The sequence below is a fragment of the Octopus sinensis genome, linkage group LG14 (genome assembly GCF_006345805.1).
Source record: "Octopus sinensis linkage group LG14, ASM634580v1, whole genome shotgun sequence".
Lineage (NCBI taxonomy): Eukaryota > Metazoa > Mollusca > Cephalopoda > Octopoda > Octopodidae > Octopus > Octopus sinensis.
This window is the reverse complement of record NC_043010.1, coordinates 18,230,946-18,253,468: the sequence shown is the minus strand read 5'-3', so window position 1 is coordinate 18,253,468 and position 22,523 is coordinate 18,230,946. Positions and strand designations below refer to the sequence as shown.

General features: G+C 38.8%; 2 protein-coding genes across 7 annotated transcripts in view; one reads left to right on the top strand and one right to left on the bottom strand.

Annotated features, from left to right (window-relative positions):
• The window catches only part of LOC115219028 (WD repeat-containing protein 6), an 82,725-nt gene that overhangs the window by 29,518 nt on the left and 30,684 nt on the right, over nucleotides 1-22,523 (top strand). Inside the window, exons 20-24 of one of the 2 annotated variants that reach the window (XM_036508705.1) lie at nucleotides 141-618; nucleotides 3,595-4,187; nucleotides 5,364-5,602; nucleotides 6,655-6,722; nucleotides 8,164-8,262. In XM_036508705.1, the coding sequence (XP_036364598.1) occupies nucleotides 141-618; nucleotides 3,595-4,187; nucleotides 5,364-5,602; nucleotides 6,655-6,722; nucleotides 8,164-8,239 (1,454 nt within the window). In that variant the 3' untranslated portion in view covers nucleotides 8,240-8,262. Of the gene's footprint in view, nucleotides 1-140; nucleotides 619-3,594; nucleotides 4,188-5,363; nucleotides 5,603-6,654; nucleotides 6,723-8,163; nucleotides 8,288-22,523 lie in introns of those variants that run through there. The other variant, XM_029789070.2, reaches the window with a different exon arrangement.
• Nucleotides 11,144-22,523, bottom strand: part of LOC115219046 (nicotinamide/nicotinic acid mononucleotide adenylyltransferase 3-like) — a 42,493-nt gene continuing 31,113 nt past the window's right edge. For 3 of the 5 annotated variants that reach the window (XM_029789095.2, XM_029789097.2, XM_036508709.1), the window contains exon 10: nucleotides 11,144-13,959. In XM_029789095.2, coding sequence (XP_029644955.1) covers nucleotides 13,845-13,959 — 115 coding nt within the window. In that variant the 3' untranslated portion in view covers nucleotides 11,144-13,844. Of the gene's footprint in view, nucleotides 13,960-14,124; nucleotides 14,361-15,018; nucleotides 16,613-22,523 lie in introns of those variants that run through there. The other 2 variants (XR_005001818.1, XM_029789096.2) reach the window with 2 other exon arrangements.

Below are 22,523 nucleotides of genomic sequence, written 5' to 3'. Positions count from 1 at the left end.
AAAAGAGAATTGTTGAAATATTTTGTGCATTGTAGAAATATCTATAACCAATTTATTGTAAGCTTTAATAAAAAAAATATTATGTGGACCCTAATCAAGAACCACTGATCTATATTGACCTTAATTTTAATTAACCAAAGAACACTCTGGGGCCCCTAACACAACCACCACAGACATGAAGACCCTAGCTACTTTACAAGCCCATATATCCAGTGTTCGGTGTTTGACTGTTCTACCCAGCACAGGCTCATCATTGCATCCTTCAACATTGGATGCTGAGGCCTTCTTGGTGATTTCTGGAGGTGGACGGGCCCAGCTGAATGTGTGGCGCTTCATTGTGAATTCAACATCTGACAGAAAAGAAGAGAAGGTGGTAAGTGAGGAAGAAGAGACAGAAACAGAAGATGGAGACAAAACCGAATTCAATTATATCCACGAACACCTCTGTTCAGAATTTCTCGTCAAACGTCCTCCGAAACTTTGGAAATCCCGTCTGCTCACCCTCGATCCAGAAATGCGTATTTTAAGCCTCACAGCTTTCCATGGACACCAGATCAACACTAGTGTAGAGAATGGGTTTGTGTTTGTTGCTGCAGCCTGTTCTGATGGTACTCTACGGTATGTCACCTTTTCTGTGCAACATTACTCTAGCTTTTTTTTTTTTTCTTTTTTTTTAAGGTAACAAGCTGGCAAACTCGTTAGCACACCAAGCTAAATGCTTACCTGTATTTTACCTGTCACTATGTTCTGAATTCAAATTCCACCAAAGTCGATTTTGCCTTTCATCCTTTCAGGGTCAGTGAATTAAGTACCAGTTGTGCACTGGGCTCGATGTAATCAACTTATCCCCTCCCCCAAAATGTCCTCGTGGCAAAATTTTAAACCATTCTTGTTGTTATTTTTATTATTGTTACTCTTGAAGAATTGGTAGACTCATTGAGCATTGGTGAGACTGCCATTCCAAGTTCAAATCCCACTCAGATCAACTTTGTCTTTTATCCTTCTAGGGCTAGTAAAATAAAGTACCAGTCAAGTACTAGTAACTGATTGACCCCTCCTCAAAATTTCTGGCCCATGAGCCTATCTTACAAACAATTATTGATATTGAGTTGACTGTACCAGTTATACATACATCGACACATACAACTAGTTACACTACACAGACATGCAGGAAGTAAAGACACCTTTAATTTTCAAAATCTTTTATTTAATATGCAAAGTGAACAATTGAAATGTAATCGATAGGTAGGACTACATACTTCAGTATTTAGTTGACATTCCCTTTGCAGATTTTAATTCAGAAACTCTTTTTGGCATTGAACTGATGAGCTTTTTGATTGTCTCTTGTGGAATCTCTGCCCACTTTTCATGCAACAATCGAAGCAATTCATCTTTAGATTTAGGTTTCTGTCGAGTTTTTCGTACAGCTCTATCTAGTATGCTCCAAAGATTTACAGTTGGGTTGTTCATGTCAGGAGATTAGCTCGACCAAGGAAGCTTTTTGATCCCATTTTCAGTCAACCATTGTTGATTCATTTTCGCTGTGTGGAATGGAGCCCCATCTTCCATGAATAAAAACTCATTTTTCGTTATGTTATCGTGTGAATACATAGGAAGTAGTCCTTGCTTAAGTTTATGGTTCCAACACATTCAATTAGCTCAGAACGACCATTACTGGTGACAGCTCCCCATACCATTACAGAGATAGCGCCATGTTTCACAGTTGGTTGGAGTCATTTCAAATCAAATTCTTGATTGGGAAGCCTCCAAACCCAAACATATCCACTGTCTGAAAATAATGCAAATCTGGATTCATCTGAGAAAATCACTCTATCCTAAAATGAACTGGATTTTTCTGACATCTTAGCCCATTTCTTTCTTTTCATGATATTAATTGGTTGAAGAGAGGTTTTCTTCTAGCTGCTCATCCATAATACCCAAGCTTATTATGGACTAACTTCTAGCTGTTTTGCAATGTCAGAAGCCTTTGAACAAGATTCGTTTTCCACAATTCTCTTTGAACAGCAAAACTTCCTTTCCGAGGGCCTAGGTCAGCCGGGACGAGAATCTGTTGATTCTTTTCTTTGGCTTTTGAATTGTACTATAATTCTATTAACAGTAGCAAGAGGAATTTGAAGATTTTCAGCAATTTTTCACTGGCTAAGACCAGCCTCAGATTGCCCAACAATACATTTTTGAAAATCTGACAGTTCTGTTGAATTTTTTGTGCGTGACATGGTTATTCTTCGCAAATGTTTAATATAATGGCACCTGGAATGAAAAAGAATAATTACTTTGTAAATTCTATACCGCTGAAAATTAAAGGTGTCTATTTACTTCCTGCATGTCTGTGTACATACACATTTACACAAACATGTATATATATATATATATATATCATCATCATCGTTTAACATCCATTTTCCATGCTGACATGGTTTGGATGGTTTGACTGAGTATTGGCAAGCCAGATGGCTGCACCAGGCTCCAATCTGATCTGGCAGAGTTTCTACAGCTGGATGCCCTTCCTAACGCCAACCACTCCAAGAGTGTAGTAGGTGCTTTTTATGTGCCACTGGCATGAGAGCCAGTCAGGCGGTACTGGCAACAGCCATGCTTGAATGGTGTTTTTACATGCCACCTGCACAGGAGCCAGTCCAGTGGCACTGGCAACGACCTCACTCAAATGTTGTTTTTCATGTGTCACCAGCACAAGTGCCAGTATGGTGATGCTAATAACGATCATGCTTTAACGATGCTTTTTATGTGCCACCAGCATGGGAGCCAGTCTGCTGGCAACAATAGCTCTTGGATGGTGCTCTTAACGTTCCACTAGCACAGATACCAGTCAGGCGGTGCTGTCATTGGCCACATCAGCAAATTTGATTTCGATTTCACTTTCCTCAATGGGTTTTTGCAAGCAGAGTTTAGTGTCCAATGAAAGAAAAGTATGCATAAATGGGCTGGTTACATTATATCATCATCATCATCGTTTAACATCCGTTTTCCATGCTAGCATGGATTGGATGGTTCGACCGGGGTCTGGGAAGCCAGGAGGCTGCATCAGGCTCCAGTCTGATCTGGCAGTGTTTCTACAGCTGGATGCCCTTCCTAACACCAACCACTCCGTGAGTGTAGTGGGTGCTTTTTACATGCCACCGGCACAGGGGCCAGAAGACGTTGGCAAACGGTCACAATCAGTTGGTGCTTTTACATGTCACCGACTCCTTTCTTATAACAATCAGCCATTTTGTGTGTGTGTATATATATATATATATATACATACATCCACACATCTATAGCTACAGACATGCATATATATATATACTTACTGACACACACATGCATCTATACACAATCACATGTGTACATCTATACACTGACACACATACATGCTCATATACATTTTGACACAGCAGTGGAAACTGTTACTGGAACAGGCTAACATTCTCTCCCCTAGGAAATGTATCTCTCATCCCACTCCCATTGTGAAACTGATAATAAATGATGTTTTATGGCTTGTGAATCACTGTAATCCAGCCACGGACATTCGGATCCTGTCCACTGATTCTTTCATTTTGTTTACTGTTGCAGACTTTTCTGCTTTGACGAGCGACAACACAACAGAAATGGCAGCAACAAGAACAACAGAAACAGCAGCCAACTGCACTCGGTTTGGCAGCAGCAGTGCCATGGTGGCAGCTGTGTTCTGCAAGTGTCTCATATTCTGTATGAGTGCAGTACCAGTGGTGTGCCTGGTGCCAACAGGACCCTTGTAGTCCTTGTTTCAGCTGCAACAGATGGTCACCTTGCCTTCTGGGACATCACTGCAATCTGCAAGGGTCACCTTCATCAGCTCCTCAACCAACCCCACTGTTCCCATCCTTCACGAGATTTTGCTGAAACTTCTGTGAACTCCAACACCTCAGAACATTGTTTCAAATCCTCCTCAATCCGCACAATCGAAGAAGACAGTGACCCACTGGACAGGCAGACACAAACATTGATGGGAAATGCTTCATCTGGTTTCTCTCAATGCAACGAGGATGGTGGTGGTGATATTGATGATGAGGAAGAGGAGGCTCATTGTAATAGTATTGATGATGATGCTGATGATGATTGTCTTATCTACAAAACGTCTGCCCATCAATCGGGTGTCAACAGCTTACATCTGTTACAACAGCAAGGTAACATTTACTCTTATAAATACCTTTAGACTGTCTGCATGTGTGTGCTCAGTGTGATTGTTCAGGCTTTCATGTATAAAACCCAAACAATTTCCCATCCATGAAACTAAGAACTGGACGATGGAGTGACCCATCAACTGCACAAACCAACACAGTTTTCTCTCTGACATTGAAAATCAGTGATACGCAACATTAAAACATGCTGGCTTCATTTCTTTCTAGTCTTCATAAGTCTTCTGCATTCAGGGCCCACATTTCACCACAATATAACAGCATTGCTGTTTGCACACAAGCCTCATACAATCTGCTTTTAACTCAGACACAGAGATCTTTTGTCACCAACCGAGCTAAAAACTCTCTGAACTTTCTCCATCCTGTTCTTTAGTAACTATAAATTCAGAACAATCTCCTTCATTGCTAATTAGCTCATCCAGGTAACAGACACTATCTCTTATGTCTAGGGATCCTCATATACATTGGAGAAAATCAATTTTCGATGCACTCTTCTTGTTTATTGCTCCTGCACATCTTCTCTATAAAAAGTCTACTTTCTCTGTTAATCTTCCTGGGATTCCACTGCCCCTCTGGTGTATTCATAGTTTGCACTTTGTAAATTGTATAGAATTTCTACCAACCCTTTTTTTTTCCCTATATCAAACAAAGCCATTTCCATGATAGAAACCAAGTCCTGTTTTCCTATTTCCTGAAACTTTGGTCTTTATCTTTGCTAAATTTACTTTGAGGTCTCTTCTTTCCCTCCCTAGAATTTCTTTTTTCATTTTCTAATTCTACTATACAGTCTGCTATGACAATAAGGTTATCAGCTTATAGCAGTTCTTACAAGTACATGGTCTTACACTCTCCTAGTCTGGAGAACAGTGATGAATAGAAGGGGACTGAGAACCAAACCCTGGTAACCCCCTGCACACTATGTTCATTGTTACTCTCACTTTACTGTCAGTATCTGTTTATAATTTCTATGGCTTTCACAAGCCAGTCTTTACTCCTGGTCTCCTCAGATCACATAGCAAGGGTCCCTGTGGAGCTTTCTTCAGGTTGACCAATGTATGAATGTTTATGAGTATACACGTGTAGCTCTGTCCTCTTCCGTACTTTCCATCAAATAAACTGGAAAGTGGTAAGCATTGAACCTGAAATGTTTATCTTTTATTTCAGATTCCAGTTTCTTGTTGGCTTCTGGTGGTGATGACAATGCTCTCTTTGTCATGAAATTTGCCATCTCCCTTATGGAAGACAGAACCGATATTGTCTGTGAAAGGTCTGTGAGCCACTGCAGTGCCCATGCTGCACAAATTACAGGTGTTTGGTTTGTAAACAGCACTTACCTCGTGTCTTCGTCCGTTGATCAGCGCATCTGTGTATGGCAGCTGCTGTTTGGAGAGGAAATTGCTCAGGTAAGACGAGAGAACTTTTGTTGGTTGTTCTTCTATAGATACATGTCAGGACTGGTCCACCAGATATAGACGTTCCAGACGTGACCATCCTACTTTTCCCCAAGCACTGTAAAACTACATTATCCAATCTCATTCATTTTTTTAAGGTAGCAAGGCATGATTTGAGGGAGATTTGGCTACTCTCCCTTGCAGGGTTAACGAATGACAATGGCTTCTTCATTGCCTTTTTTTCAAGAGATTACTTTGGAAAAGGGAGATTACTCTGACAAGAGCAGTAACTGGCTGCCTTCGTGGTTTCTTTTTGCTCCATTTTCCATCTTGCCATCGGTTTGGACAGTGACTTATTGAGGCAGTATTTATGCCTGGATGTTCTTGCTGTCTCCAACCCTTATCTGTTTTCAAATTAGATTGTTTTTTTTTTCTGTTTTAATCCAGATCTCTTCAAAACAATTGGTTGTGTGTGTGTAAATATATATTGCACGATTGGTGTGTGGTTGTCAAGCTTGCTTCCTAATCATGATTGCAGGTTCAATGCCATTGTGTGACACCTTGGGCAAGTGTTTTTCTATTTTAGGCCCAAGCTGATTAAAGTTGTTAGTTGTTTTGGCAGACAGAAACTCAGGCGTACAATGGGGACCGAACCCAAACGTCATGTTTGCAAAATGCACATCTTAACCAAGTAGCTGTACCTGCACCATGTTTATATTTGTGCATGGTGATATCTGGTGCATTCAAACAGAAATACCTTGCAGTATTAAAAGCCAACTGAATTATTTCCCTTCACACCAAAGTATGCTTTACACTTTGTATGTTCTGTGAACTAAGTACCAGTAATGCACTGGGGTTGAGAGACTTGGCTAAAAGTCCTTCAATGTGATGCCCTCATGCAACAACAGTCTAATACCTGAAACCCTTATGTGTGATGCTCCAGTCTGGCCACTGTCTGAAATCAGTAAAAAAATGTTTTAAATGTTTAGGCCTCTTTCATTTTTTGTTGTTTTTATTTCTTATGAATGTTTTTCTGTTTTATTTATGCCATTTCCTTGTTTCAGATTAAATATGTAATCAGTCAGTTTGTTACAATCGCTGACCTTTCTAACATAGACGTCTGGCAACACAGGTAAGCTTTTACATTTTTTTTTGTTTTTTTTTAACTGAATTATTCTGTTTTGTTTTCATTTCACACTAAAAGTAATCACCCTTTTTAGGGAAACTTTAACAGTGACAGCATCAAAATAATATTTTAGATTCCATACCAACACTTTTTGCAAGTGTCTCCTAGTCAAAGGTGGACCAAATGCCATCTGAATGAACCTTGATTGATAGCTGTAGAGAAACCCCTGAGGACTATTGTGTGATAAACTCCATCAGTCCATTCTGTAACAAACATTCAGATCAGATCTTTGCTTTCAGTGCCATCCAGCCACCAGTTCATGGCTGCTGGCATTTCTCCTCTCCACCAAGTCTTTATAAACAATACACTTCTATGTGGGTGCTTTGACTTCAACTTGATGGGAATACCTCACGATAAATCAACCCTCAGTTTCGTGGTGATATGCAACTATATGAAGACATCTCAACTAGATGGAAGTTTTCTTAACTAGAGCCAGTAATCTCAGACATTCAAGAACCATATTTTCCAACCTACAAGTCAAAGCAGTATATAATGTAAGCATGTGGTTTAAGCATTCAACCGTTGTTGCTATCGTTCCAAATTCTGCTGCATTTCACAGAATTTTTGGTTCTCCAAAGTCGTTTTTGGAGAACTACCTTTTTTGGTAGTAAACTCTGGCCTGAGAAAAGTAGATGGAGAGACTTCAACCAGACATTGTTCCAATGTGCAATATTTCTATCCTGTCTGGTATAACTGGTGTTATGGATCTACAGTTTACACTGAGCTATTTGACCAACTGTCAACAAACTAGGTGTCTGTCTGTTGGATCAGAAGCTGACCTGGGGTTAAACAACAACTGATGTGACATAAGTCTGTTGGTGATTATGATGACAATGGCCTGGATGATGCTATATGCTTTGATGAAGATGATGATGTCTTCTCCAGAGGAATTTCAGGTCACAAATTAAAGATTTCAAAAGTTTGTGATCTGTCACTACTGACAGTTGAGTTAAGCTTTTAACAGGATGTGGGGAGAACAATAAAAGTGTCCTTCAAGAACTCATTAAATGTCAGAAATGATTGGAAAAACCCTAAATCCTCTCAGACTATTGTTCTCTCACACAGGTTCGGTCTCGTTATTAATCCAGATCACAGCTGATCCTGCAGAAAGGATTCAAGTGATATATTTTCTACTTTCCTTTAATAATTTTGGGAGGAAGAAGGTGGGGGGCTCCATGCTGATAAATTGTCTAAAGCTGCCAGTTTGATTTGTGCAAGAGGATTTCTTCACTTTCATGAGGAAAGGTCACTCAGGTGAAGATTGCCAAGTTTTGGGGCATTTATTTTTCTCTCGTTAATTATTCCCCATTTTGGAGACCAACATATCAATTACTGTTGTTGATTAGAAATCATTATTTATGTAATAAATTATAATTACTATTTGCAGAAAGCGAATCTTTATAGCTGTGTGTGGTACAGGAATGTCACTGCTAACCCTGGAATTACCAACACCATCAACCTAAAACAGAGTCTGCTGGATGATACAGTATCATTAAAGATATTTTCTTAAATTTCTCTTAACTTCTTTCTATGAATATATCTCAAGACATGAATATTGTCTTAAAATCTTAGTGCACTGCAGAATGGCTCAACACTTTGCCAGACTGCGAAACCCTTTAAGCTTCAGATTACTTCGTTAAATGTAAAGCAGGCGTTAAATGACGATGAAGGCTTATTTAGTCACATTGTCTCGTATCTTTGAGATTTTGATGATGCGATTGCTTATTTTTAGAATGACATTGTGGTGTAAGGGGTTGGATCTGGCTGCTTAGATTATAAAACAGAACATCTGGGTCTGATATGGCTGGTTTAAATGTTATCGGGTTAAACCACGAAGATGTTCAACTAGACAGCCTTACACACACACATTAGGTGCGCAGCAAATGGAGAGACTTTCTGCATGGATGAAGTCTTGCTGACACAACCAGTATGGTTGAGAGATGGAAGGAAGGAAGATTCAGTGGAATTGGTAGAGATGCTTTTTGTAAGAGACTGAAAAAGATTGGCAGGCTGTACTTCATGTTTTGGATGAGAAATAAGACTTAGAGAATGAAGCTGTCAGTTTGTAAGGATGAGTGGTTTTAGGTGTTGTAAGCTGAAGCCTTTGTCATCACAACTCTGTGTCAGCAGATCTGACAGAGACACAGCAATTAGGAGAGGAGGAAGAACAAGTCAGTGATTACAACAGAGGTGAAATCAGTCCATTTATTGTACAAAAATAGAATCAATAGAAAAAAGAAAATGTTTATTAAACAAATTGATAAAGACAGAGTGTGAGCTTTAAAATATTATTAGATGAAGTTGTAGAGTAACTGCATAGAGAGCTCAAATTGTTAGCCAACATCTATATACATATATTTTTTAATAATATATTATTATTATTATTAATTTAAGGAAATCAATATTGAACTCTTCATAAAGATATACACGTGTGAAAGACCTTGTTGTATTAAAAATATATATAAATAAATTGATCTGGTAGTATTGTATTTATTACATGAGACTAAATACTACTTCCCATCTTTGATGGGAAGATTATAAAGAGACGACGCACTCCTTGTCTATAACGGTAGATCTGAAAGAGGAATTACATAAATTTTATAAAATTTTCAGCTTATCTATTACATTTGAAGAAAGTTATTCTAAAACAAAAATTTTTACCTTAGACCTTAATAATGCAACCTACTTTCCATTTCACAAACCGAATGAATACCTTAAATACATAAATATTAATTCTAATCATCATAGATCATTACTTAAAAACATTGTAAATAGTATATCTTATAATGAAGAAATTTTTAATAATCATGCCAATTATTACAATTAGGCTTTAGTTGCTAGCAGATTCAAACAAAATATTAAATACATAAAGGATACCAAACTAAAAACTTATGTGGCACAAACGGAATTAAATGAAAATACATACGATACTAAAACAAGAAATCAAGATAACCTTAAACATTATAATAATATGCAATTAATAATAAAGAAACTTCTACACAATACAATAAAAAACTTAGAAAAAATAATGATAGGCAAAGAACTAAATATAATAATAATAATAAATACTCAATGAAAAATATACAAATCCCAAAACCAATATATAATTGTAATAAACTACCTAATAGGAGTGGAGAGAGAGACATTATTTGGTACACACCTCCATTCACATTAGATGTTAAAGGACTAGCAAAAAAGTTTTTAAATATAGTTAAATTTATAGGGATCGTAAATATCATATATTTAATAGATCATCAATTAAAATATCTTTCTCTACAACACCAAACCTAGGATCTATTATAGCCAGTTCTAATAAAAGAAAAATTACCAAATATAAAAATAGCCATAATAATGATGACAGTAACAATAGTAATAATAGTGATGGTGATAAAAATAATAATAGTAATGATAAGAACCAATAATCGGAGTATATGTAATACTCATAATACAGGAATACATAATATTAATATAAAAAAAAAACGAAGCAAAATTCTAAATACAATACAAGTGAAAATATACAAAATGCCTTAGATAATACACCACAAGATAATAATAAAAATAATAATTTAAAAGCAATAAATATACCTAATTCTACAACAAATAATACCACACACTGAAAATAACAACAATAATAGATACGACATACAATAATAAAAATAAGAATTGCTCCTGTAAAAATTTTAAAAAATATGTCCTTTAAAAGGCAATTGTAGAAGATTTAATGTAATATACAAATGTAGAATTACAATAATTAATAATTCACAAAGTAAGGTATATATAGGTAGTTCCGTTAATTTTAAGCAAAGATTTTTAGCGCATATACACTCATTTAAGCCAAATACAGCCACCAATTTATTGGTGGCTGTATTCATTATAGGGACAACTCTTCTGCGAAACGATTGTAAGATGCTTAAATAATTAATTCAAAACTTTTAAACTATCAAATTTATCTTATACATTATATTTTTATATCTATTTATATATTTATAATACAAGAAGGTCTTTCACAAGGGTATATCTTTATGATGAGTTCAATATTGATTTCCTTATATTAATAATAATAATATATTATTAAAAAATATACGTATATATCGCTCATATTAAATATATAAATACTTTAATAGCATTAATATTTTTATACAATCAAGCACTCAATATAAATTCAGTATATAATATTCTTATTGAATATATTTACCTAAAGATTTATGCCAACATTTATATATTATACACACACACATATATATAATTTCAAATATTGAGTAAAAGTTCCCACTTTCAGCCCTTTTCTCTTCAGTTAAGCTTTTGTGTGGGTAAAACTAATGTGTAAGTCACTCACACGATTTTCATAGCTTTTTGGGGTTTTTTTACTTCAATGTCCATAATATGGATATGTTACAACTAACAATAAACACCACTGTTTCTGGCTGGGTTCACAATTTTATGTTCTTGCATGGTTTGTCCATTTACTTATTGCAAGGGTGAGAAGCAAGGGTTTTTTTCTTTATATTATTATGAACAAGAAAGTGATTAATGAAAAACAATATACTTGCTTTTCTGTCGACAGCCAGTTGCATCATTAGAACTGGTTACATTAAACAAGTTCCATCTCCAGTGAACATATTGTTCATCAGAGTTGTGTACTCGTTTTGGAGTATTCCAATCCTCGGAGTTTTTCCAAGGGTTTATGTGGACTGAAAGCCCAAAACATCCAGTATGCTCTTTATAACAAAATTAGATGGCATATAAAATAACAAAAACTACTGAAATGTCGAAACAGAGAGATTATTTAATATAAGGGAAAATAATACTTCCTGCCTGCTTCTCTGTCTTACAAAAGTGAGCCAATTGCAGAAATACTGCCATTGAGAACCCAGCCAAAACACAAGTGTTAGATCTGTGTAAAAAGAACTCCTATTAAGGCATACACATTAAAAGAAGTTTTTGAGAGAAAATAACTAAAATTGGGAAGTTTTTCTGTAAAATATTTTAATATATCCTGCTTTGAGCTTTTGCTGCAGGAAAAAAAAAAAAACGAATTAAATACATTTTACTTTTGTCATTCTCTCATATGAAGTGAAAACACTTGTAATCTTGTATATTATGAGAGCTAAACCATTTTTAACATATGGAAGACTATAGGAGTCCAAAACAGTTGCTCTTTGGTGAGTATATTCAGTATGAAGAGTAAAACTGATTTCAAAGAGTCTAATCTCAAAAATGGGGAAAGAGTTGCTAATAGCAAAAGTCTGGAACAATGCCATGAGACAACTGCAATTCCCCAGGTGAGAAGACAAAATGAGGACCAAAAAAAAAAAAAAACCAATCCAAGCAGGCAGCACCTCACTTATATCTGGTTTTCAGTGGAAGAGTTGTAAGGACCAACATCAGGGTGATCAATCATGAGCAGAGCTACAAGTTAAAAGGTTGCTGCTCGGACCATCCATAACACCCAGCAAAGGCCATTAGTGAGTGTGTGTGTACAACCAGCAAACTCAGGGATTATTAAGATATATTTTTAAATATGTACTTTGACTTTTTTCTTACCAAACATTAACAAAATTCACAGAACACATTTCTCTTTGACAAAATCACCCCCACCCACACTAAATATTGCCAAAACATACAAGAAAAGCAAGGAACACCTCAAAAGTAAAAAACAAACAAATTCCACTTCTCATTTTAGTAGATTTACTTAGAGCCAATAATGGAGCTTCTGAATAGGTGCCTGACTGGCTAGAAATAGCACTCAAATCACACAATGCCATCTTCAAATAATATGTTGTGGTTTTGGACGTATATTGTGTGAAGAAAAGTCTAGATGGTCATGGCTGGAATGCATGATCAGAGGTCAGCACAACTGCTACTATGCTTGCACTAAACAACAGCATAATTTAATGGGTTTTTTTTTATCCCAAACTGCAACTCATCTGATGCAGAGGGTTTATATATTGGATGGTGGGTGAGGAGGATAAACCCAGCCGAGTTGCTAACAAGTTTGTTTACAATTAGAAGGCTTCAAGTTCAGTCCCACTGCACAACACCTTGGGCAAGAATCATCAACTATAGGCTTGAATTGATTAGAACTTTGTGAAATTTGGGGCTGCTGGATTGGTACCTGTTCTTGGGGTGGTAGAATTAATCTATCACTCAACAACACCTGGACACCCTTGGGTGCTTTCAGATATATAAACCAGGTTCCCAATCTCTAAATACCCTCCAGATTTGGGGACCCTAAAAAGGAGCTATGGACACATTTCATCCTTCTGAAGACAATAAGTACTAAGGTACAGCAGACTGTAAATGGTGCCCAGTATGGCCATAGGTCAGTACAGATATATAGGTGAGACATACGTCCATAATTTTCTCAACACCATTTTATCACAACTGTTAGTTATCGGAGTGCTTAGCCACAGGTCAGTCCTGTTCCAAGAAACCTTTGATCAAAGCCATCCCAGCCACCCATGACCATCTTGTCTTTTCTTCAATTTATGCCAAATGGTACAGCGCAAGCAGTGCAGGTAGGTGGCTGACAAGTGTTTCTCTTCTCATTAAAGCTAAGCAGTGAATAGCGAAGCAGGTAAAATGTGCCCTGGAGAGAGAGAGAGAGAGAGAGAGAGAGAGAGCAATGCAAGATGGAAAGAGGTCAACTTGCTGATTCTCACAGACATGGTCTGAGGAATGGACAAGAAGATAAGATAAAGAAAGATCTGTCAGTAATAATTAGTGAAATTTACTTTCTCATTATTTCAGATCCTTTGTTGGAGGATCTGAATGCAAGCAGAATCAGGGGTCATTAAGGATGAAGACAATCATAAAAGTGGGGAGTTTTCTCTAAGGGTTTGTTCACTAGAAAAGTTGAATTATGTCTGCATAAATTGTAAATTCAAATATTATGAAGGTGCTGATCAGAAGGGTTCCAACCATCCCATATTTTTGTAAGGGTACATTATCTAGTATATCAATGCACGTTAAGGGAACTTTAGTGCTTCCGGAAGGTCAAATTACCATTTAAATAGTCCGACCAGTTATCTAGTGAAGTGAGAAGTGGAAAGTGTGTGTGTTGTGTGATTAGGTCAAGGGAGTGAGATGGATGTGTTCTTGGAAGTCTATGTAGGATGTGAGATACGTAGAAGTACTGGTAAGGGATCGAGTAGTGCCAGGTGACAACAGAGAATGGTACTTACTGAATCCAGTGGAGATAACACAGCAAATAAAAACAGGGAAAGGCAAAGAGTCAATACATACATACATGTATAGTTTATACACACAAAAATACATACACATATGCATATATATACACACAATATATATATATATTATATATATATATATATATATATATAATATATATATATATATATATACACACACACAACTTATGAATCGCTCAGATGTGGATGATGATACACCTCAATGTAGTAAATACCTTTGATAAGGTTAATCACAGGATGATGTGGTAAAACTAAGATAGTCGTTACATGACAACTCAAAAGATTGAGATAGAAGCCAGGCTGAAGTAGCCAATGGGTCCTCTCCAAGGAGACATTAATAGTGAGTGGAGCATATCAGGGAGCTATCTTAGAACTGCTGTTCTTTGTGGTGGCCCTCACAGACCAGCCATCAGTTATAGAGGCAGCCACTCTTACTAGTTGTGCCAGTGATACAAATGTGGCAGAAGTAGTCATGATTCCTTGATGCTAGTCTTGTACAGAAAGATTTTGGAGCCATATGCAAATGGGCTGAAGAAAACCATACAATTTAATGCAGGAAAGTTTCCAAGCCCTCTGCTGTCAGTCAGCCAGCTGTGCTAACATGCTGCAACAAAGCTACTTTGGACCAAAAGGAACAAAAATTCTAGTGTCAAACTGTGCAGGACGTGGTAATTAGTATGAGCAGAAATGCTTTGTTTCATGTAGTTATCACCAAGAAGGTGGCAATGTGCAGGCTAATGGCCAGATGGATTCTGAGAATTTTTGGGAGAAGAGACAAGGAAGTTATTGCTGACCCTATGAGGGACATTTGTTCTCAGCCAATCTAGACTATTGCTCTCAACTATGGTCACCCGACAATGTCAATAGCAGAACACAAAGCGATTCACCAGTACCACACCAAGAAGATGGCATGAAGGAAGCCCTTGAGAGTTGAGTGGGAAAGACTGAAAGAATTGCAACTCCACTCACTGGAGCGAAAACGGGGGAGATATGTAATTATTTGATTATACTGCATACAAGAATAGAAACTGATTGAACACAATCCCTAGATTAGAATCAGCTGATGCTTTTGAATTCAAGGAACATTCCACATGAAAGGTTACCCCAATTTCATTTATAAGGCATGTGTCATCCAACCTGGAACCACATGAATGAGAAAAGAAGTTTGTAATGACCCAGCAATGCATTCCCAGACTGTCTGTATAACATGGAGCTCCACAATATTGGAGTTGCACTGTACATAGTTCCTTGTCAAACACACACCAAACTATCAAATATCCACTGTCTTATGTCTAATCAATGACAGTAAACAATATGTAATAAATAACAGAAAATTGCTTTCCACGCAAAATTAATGGTTGTCAGCAAACCCGCATTTAATAATAATTGAGCGGATTAATAAAGAGAGGTAGAAAAGGTAATCAGCATCATCAGCATCATTCAACGTCTGTGCTGGCATGGGTTGTTAGAATTAAGCTCCAGTGGAGTAAAATACTTTATAAAAAATATTGCAAGAAAATATCACAGGAAATTTTTAACTTCAGGTTGTGTGTGTGTGTGTGTAGCTTAGTGATTAAGGTGTTGAGCTTCTGATAAGGTCATTAGTCCATTTCCTGAACTGGTGCAATGTGCCCTTTGACTGGGTCCTTTGCTCCCCGATCTGCTGCAGAAGCTAGGAGCAAATGAATGACTGATGAGACCCATTCAAACCATATAAAGGGATGTTGTCAATAAGGTGAAAGAAACAAATTTAGTGTGCAGGTACAAGTTCACCGGAGCACAGTTGTCAGTCAGCTCCCAGAAAAGCCTGGAATCAAAAGACCTTGAAAGAAACTGAGCAAAGTTCTGGTAAACAGATAAAAAAAAGAAAACCCAGTCAGCACTTGACTCCGTTCAGGTAAACAGCCCTGTTCAATGTGTAAAAAAGGGACAGGTAGAAGTTCCATATTGTACCCAGTGCAGACAGGGGACAAATAAGGGACGCTGTGGAAGACTGTGGCAGATGTGTAAAAACAATAAACACATGAGGAACATATGGGAAATATTTCTTCCCAAATCTTCAAGAGAATCTTCAGAGGATGCCCCAGGTGTATGTGTGAGCCAAATCTATATGTTAATTAAATCCAGTGCACCTCCCCACAAAACTGTATTAGCTTCTTTTGCTTTTTTAACCATTTCAGGTAAGATTAATTGGAACTCTGTTCTCGTATCATGTCTTTCTTGTCATCATCAGATCAATGAGTGAAAACGAGAGTGTAGATCTCTAAATTCTTAATTTGAATGTAATCAAGGTTCACCACCCATTCTAGTAAGGCAGAGGGAGGGAAGATACAAAAGACATACCAGTCATACACTGGGTCAATTCAATCAATGACATTCATTCACCAATAAAAAAAAAAACATTTAATGAAAGAAAATGGTCATAGTTATGCTCTTTAGCAGCTTAGTGCTTCTGAACAGCTGTCATTCAAGGCCATGCTGGAGTAACACCACAAATTATTGTTATTTTCATCATCAAAAACAAAACAAACAAACAAACAAAAAATAACAAAATATGTGGAGAAGCCATGTTTCCGAATGTGTCTGGGTTCTTAGGTTGATATGGCTTGATGTGTATTTTCTTCTCTGTGATGAAAAACAAAAAAAATTAAAACAAACACCAAATATAAATGGATACATAATTATTACATAGACAAGATGAAGGAAGTACACAATACAAAAAGTAGAGTGCTGTATTACTGATTAGAAACTAAAGCTTCTAATAAATAATTATTAGGGACACTGTAATGTATTTTCAAACAAATACTCTGACTTCCCACTACAAGAGGGTCTGCATCAAGGCCCCAGGGACTTACCCCTAGCACTTAATAAACTTTGGTCCATTGTGCAAGATCATTTCAAGCAAAAGGGTATAGAGAAGGGAAGTGGGTACAACAGAAAAGAAACCATCCCATAACATAATAATGCAAGGCCACATTCATTGAAGATAATCTAAGAAAACAAATCCATTTTTCGCTGAGAAGTTCTACCCCCACCTTCCCTACTCACCAAACCTTAAAAAACCCAGATTTTTTACTTATTCAGGTCACTTAAAAATATTTAGCAATGAAATAACATTCTGAAGCAGGGACAATGTCAAAACAGCACTCCAAACATTTTTCTATTCTAACAACAAAATCAACCACAACCAGAGCAGCAGCAACAACAAAATCAACCACAACCAGAGCAGCAGCAGCAACAACATCAACAACAACAACAGCAACAACAAAATCAACCACAACTAGAGCAACAGCAGCAACAACAACAACACCAATTGACCAGTGCGGTTCTTGCAGAACTGCAACAATCGATCTGTGCTTTAAAAGGGGAAGTAGCAGGAATAAAAGCAACCATTCAGGTTGGACTCCACAATGAGGGGTCTTATCGGAATGCTCTGCTAAAGAACCTCCCTGTACCTGTACCTCTTGTCGCATTTAAGACCGCGGATTCTGCCACCCATGAAGTCATTGCCATTGGGGTGCCAGAAGACATGGCTGATCTTCAGGCTTTTGCTGCCAACTCAGCCAAAGACCTAGGCTGCGTTCCCCCAACGGGTGCTATCCGCCTTGGACGACCTGGCCCAAAACCTAGGCTCATCAAGTTGTCTTTTACGGACCACACTGAGGCAACCTCTTACCATCTGGCCTCAGTTAAAGCTGGGCGTGAAAATCGGACCACCTTCCGAACACGTCCGATGTACGTCCGAAGCTACGTGTAGTGGCTTCCCTGAATAGGAACTCAGCTCTACAGGAAAGCTTCAGTCTTCGGGAAGATGGACAAATCTGGAGATTTGTCAAGACTGCTGAAACGTGGAAGAGAGATACCAGCTGGTCTGAGTGCTCTCTACCCACAATAACTAAAAAGACTACAGCAACTCAGGGAAACTAAGCCAGAACAACCTGCCATCCTCTACACACCATCATAAACTGTGAGCAGGGTACAAATTGTTGTCCTTAAATGCTCGCAGTTTATGCAACAAAATACATTTGTTCAACGCCTACGTCAGAAGTGTTGACCCTGACTTCATCACTGTCACGGAAACATGGGCGCATTCCTTACTCTGTGATGGGGTTTTCAACATTACGGGGTACAACCTCTTCCGTAAGGACCGCACTAACCGCCGTGGTGGTGGTGTGATGGTCTACGTTCGTTCAAATTTTTTGGTAATTCCTTGTGCCAATTTGAACGAATCACAAGAAGAAGTTTTTTTCTGTGACGTGCGTATGACCATGTCAACACTCCTGCTTGGCGTTGTTTATCATCCCCCAAGTTACCATCGGGACACACAGCTTTGCAATGTCCTCCGAACTGCTGCCAGGAAAACAGCCACTTATGTGTTTATTGCAGGCGATTTCAATCATCCTGAGATTGATTGGGAGACCTTCCATTGGCCACAGAGTGCAAACGATTTTGTTGAGCTTGTGCTGGACTCAAACTGGTCACAAGTAGTCACCTCTCCAACAAGAGGCGACAACACCTTGGACCTGCTCTTTACCACAACTCCTGAAGCGGTTATCAATTGCACTACGGAGGAACCTCTAGGTGACTCTGATCATGCTATGATCATCGCCAATCTGGCTCTTGCGGGCAACAAAAACCTGAACCATCTCCAATCTGCTTCCTTCGATTGGAAGAGAGCAGATTGGAACCTGTACCACACTGAACTACAGCACCCAAACTGGCGTGAATTCTACAACTCTGGAGATGTAAATACTATACTCCAGAGTATCCTGGACTCAATATGGGCAGCATGTGCAGCATCAGTGCCACGTAAACAAAAAAAGAAGAACCACCCCAAAAGGGCAATTTGGTCAACTTCAGCGGTCCGACTTGCCAGGAGGGAACGTCGGACTGCTGAACAGGAATACAGGTTGCATAAATCAGACACCAACAGGAAGAAGCGGAATAAATCCTCCAACCATCTCAAGCAAGTAACAAAAAAAGCAGTGCTTGAATTTGAACAGTGCATAGCAGCCAATCCTGACAGTAAGGTTTTCTGGAAATATGTGCACTCAAAGCAGAGACCTCACTCTCCAGTGGGCCCTCTTCGCAACCCTCACACAAACCAGATCACTGACGACCCCAAGTAATGCGCAGAACTCATTGCCGAGTGCTATGCAAACATATTCACTGTTGAAAGTCAAGATGTACCATCTTCACCATCACTAACAGCAAACTCCATAACAACTATGGAATTTACACCTGCAATGCTGCGACGTCACCTTCAAAATAAGCGCAACTATGCCTCCCCTGGTCTCGATGGAGTTACATACCTGCTTCTCAAACGTGGCAGGCACTTCCTTTTACACCAGCTTTCTATTTTCTTCCAGTACTGTCTCAACAATGGTGCTACTCCGGAGCAGTGGAAAACTGCCAGTGTCATTCCTCTGTTCAAAAAGGGCGACCGCACATCACCTGTCAACTATCGCCCAGTCAGTCTCACTAGCTGTATTGCAAAACTGATGGAATCGTGTGTCAGAGAAACACTCTGGAACTTCTGGAGCTCTCACAGTCTCATCCGACCCTCACAATATGGATTTGTCCCTAACTCCAGCTGCAGTGACCAGCTTGTCGAGTTCCTTGAGGACATTACTCAGATTACTGACAGTGGCTCATGGGTGGATGTTGTCTACCTTGACTTTGCTAAGGCTTTCAACTCTGTGCCACACAAAAGGCTTATGGTGAAACTCTCTGCAATGGGTGTGGGGGATGACCTTTTTAACTGGTTGAAATCCTTCATCCTCAGCCGAAAGGAGGTTGTCACAGTTCTAGGACAGCACTCTACACCATATGAGATGTCATCGGGTGTACCACAGGGATCTGTCCTTGGTCCCCTCTTGTTTGTGGCATACATTAACGACATAGATGCCAATTTAAAGAATGCCACAGTATTGAAATATGCAGACGACATCAAGCTGTACCTTGAAATCAAGAGGACAGATCCTGATGTCTACAACTCTTTCCTGCAATCAGACCTAGACACAATGCAGCAATGGATCACAGACTGGCAACTGAAACTGGCTGTGGACAAGTGTACCACCATGCATTTTGGGAGAAAAAACCCTGCGTTCACATACTCCCTCCACAACACTGATATCAAGAAATCCTCTTGCGAGCGTGACCTAGGCATCACTGTCAGCAGTGATTTGCGTTGGACAAAGCATATCTCTAAGATTGTCAGGAAGGCCGAGGGTGTCTTGGCATCACTCAGCAGGTCTTTTGTTAGCCGCTCTCCAGCCATCTATTTAAAACTGTATACAGCTATGGTACGACCACACTTGGAATTTGCATCATCAGTTTGGAACCCCTATCTTGCACAGAACATTGACCTCCTGGAATCTGTCCAGAGACGTGCAACCAAACGCATACCCTCCATCAGACACCTACCATATTCTGAGCGCCTTGTTTCCCTGGGCATGGATTCACTGAAGCTCCGGCGTCTGGCGACGGACTTGGTAAACACCCACAAAGTTATCAACCACCTCACCAACAACAACACTGAACACCTTTTTGATCTCCATGTGTCTAACACACGTGGACATGCCTACAAAGTCAGAAAACAATACAGCTCTCATGACTTTCGGAAACATTTTTTCACGCTCAGAGTTGCTGAAGCATGGAATAAACTGCCTGCGTCAGTTGTTGACTGCCATGACACTGCATCTTTTAAGGCCCTCATGCTTTCCGAAATCCGCCGAAACTACACCTGATTATATATACACTTTAGATGAGTTGTAGTGCACCTGAGCACTGTACACAATTATTATTATTATTATTATTATTATTATTATAAAGCCTTATTTTTTTTGCTCAAGAAACAAGAAAACAGGTTCCTAGGTGTGAAAATGTTTTTGCTAACAATAATGATTATCTCTTATATAAAATCCGTTCTGTGTGTGTGTCTCCTAGGATCTCAGACATCCTCCGTCCGATTGCACTCAAATTTGATATGTAGATACCGACGGTATCAGGGCATGTATAAGTCTTGAAAATATTACAAAACTCGATTCCAGGTGAGAATGCGATCGATAAAGCCGTGGGAAAATGCATTTGTATGCGCAAGTACATCAGTCGAAATCCGTCTTTTGCTGTTGTTTCAAATTTAGGTTAAATCAGTGTTTCTCAAAGGGGAAGCCTATGGATGGTCAGACAAGTTCACACCAAACTCCTGCAAGCCATGTGACTGGCAATTTTCAATTATTTAAACAAATATACAGCATTCGTTATATATTGATTAAAACAGTGTCTTTGCAAGATTTATTCTGAACCCTAGCCCCTGTATCCACTTTACTAGGGAAACTAAGCTTTCTCTAAATCAATAAATGCTTCGAGTAGAAATTTGTTCTTACCTAAAACTTCTCCCTTAGCTAAGAACAGGCATCAATTATAAAAACCAAAAATATACCTCATCAGTTGTGCTATAACTCTGCTCCAGCAATCTGATGTCTCTTTAGTTCCTTGGACATTTCCTTTGCCCTTTAAACCAGTCACCAGAAATAATATCTTTCTGTATTACGTGTTTGACTTTGTAAGGCAGTAACATTTGTCCTACTTTGCCAGACAACTTCAGCATCTCCGCAACGATTTCTGCCTTCATATCCTTATCTACTATTCCCTCGTGTCCGATGGCATCACTTTGTCTCCAACAATTCGGTGCGACACCAGTGCAGAATCACCTCCCTCCGACAAGTCATCCTAACGAGACGTCTGTGTTGGCTGGGTCATGCCCTCCGTCGTCAACCAGGAGAAAACCCAGCTCCCCTTCAGGGTTGGCGAAAGCAATGTAGTGAACAACAAAAAACCTGGCTGATGACAGTCAAGTCTGATCTGGAACCCAACTTAGGGCCCCCATATCTATGGTGTTCGCCACTGGAATAAGGAGTGGTTGGAGATCACACGGTCGTTAGCCTCAAATTGCCAGGCCTGGTCGGCATTTGTGAGAGATGCAGCATTGAGGATGAATGAAGCCAGCTCAACCCACCCCGGGTGAATGCTGTCAAGTCAAGTTTACTATTCCCGCTATATTAGCTCTTAACTTCATTATCTGTTCCCTAATGTTGGGTCTACTTGAAAGAGTTCCACCTTTTTTCTAAACATTCTGCTCAGTCAGTAGCACGGTTTAATAGCATTTCTAGTGACAGTGAGAGCTCCATCATTTTATACAGGATTTTCACATTAGCCCTGTAGAGGGGTTGGTGTGAGGAAAGGCATTCAACCTCAGAAACTGTGTTAAACAATGGAATGTATGAGTGAGACATGGTCCCCATCCTGTCGAAGAGAACTGACTGGGGCTGCAATAACCTATGCTAACCCATGCCAGCAATGGTATGCAGATGTAAAATAACAATGAGGACATTATTGGAGTTGGGAATTGGAAATTATGGGTTGTGAAATTTGAGTTCTACAGAATGAGGATTGTGGAATATGACAAGAGTGTGTGTGTGTTATGAAATGCGGCAGAGAAACAAAGTAAATAGAATGTGAAGATTGTGAAATC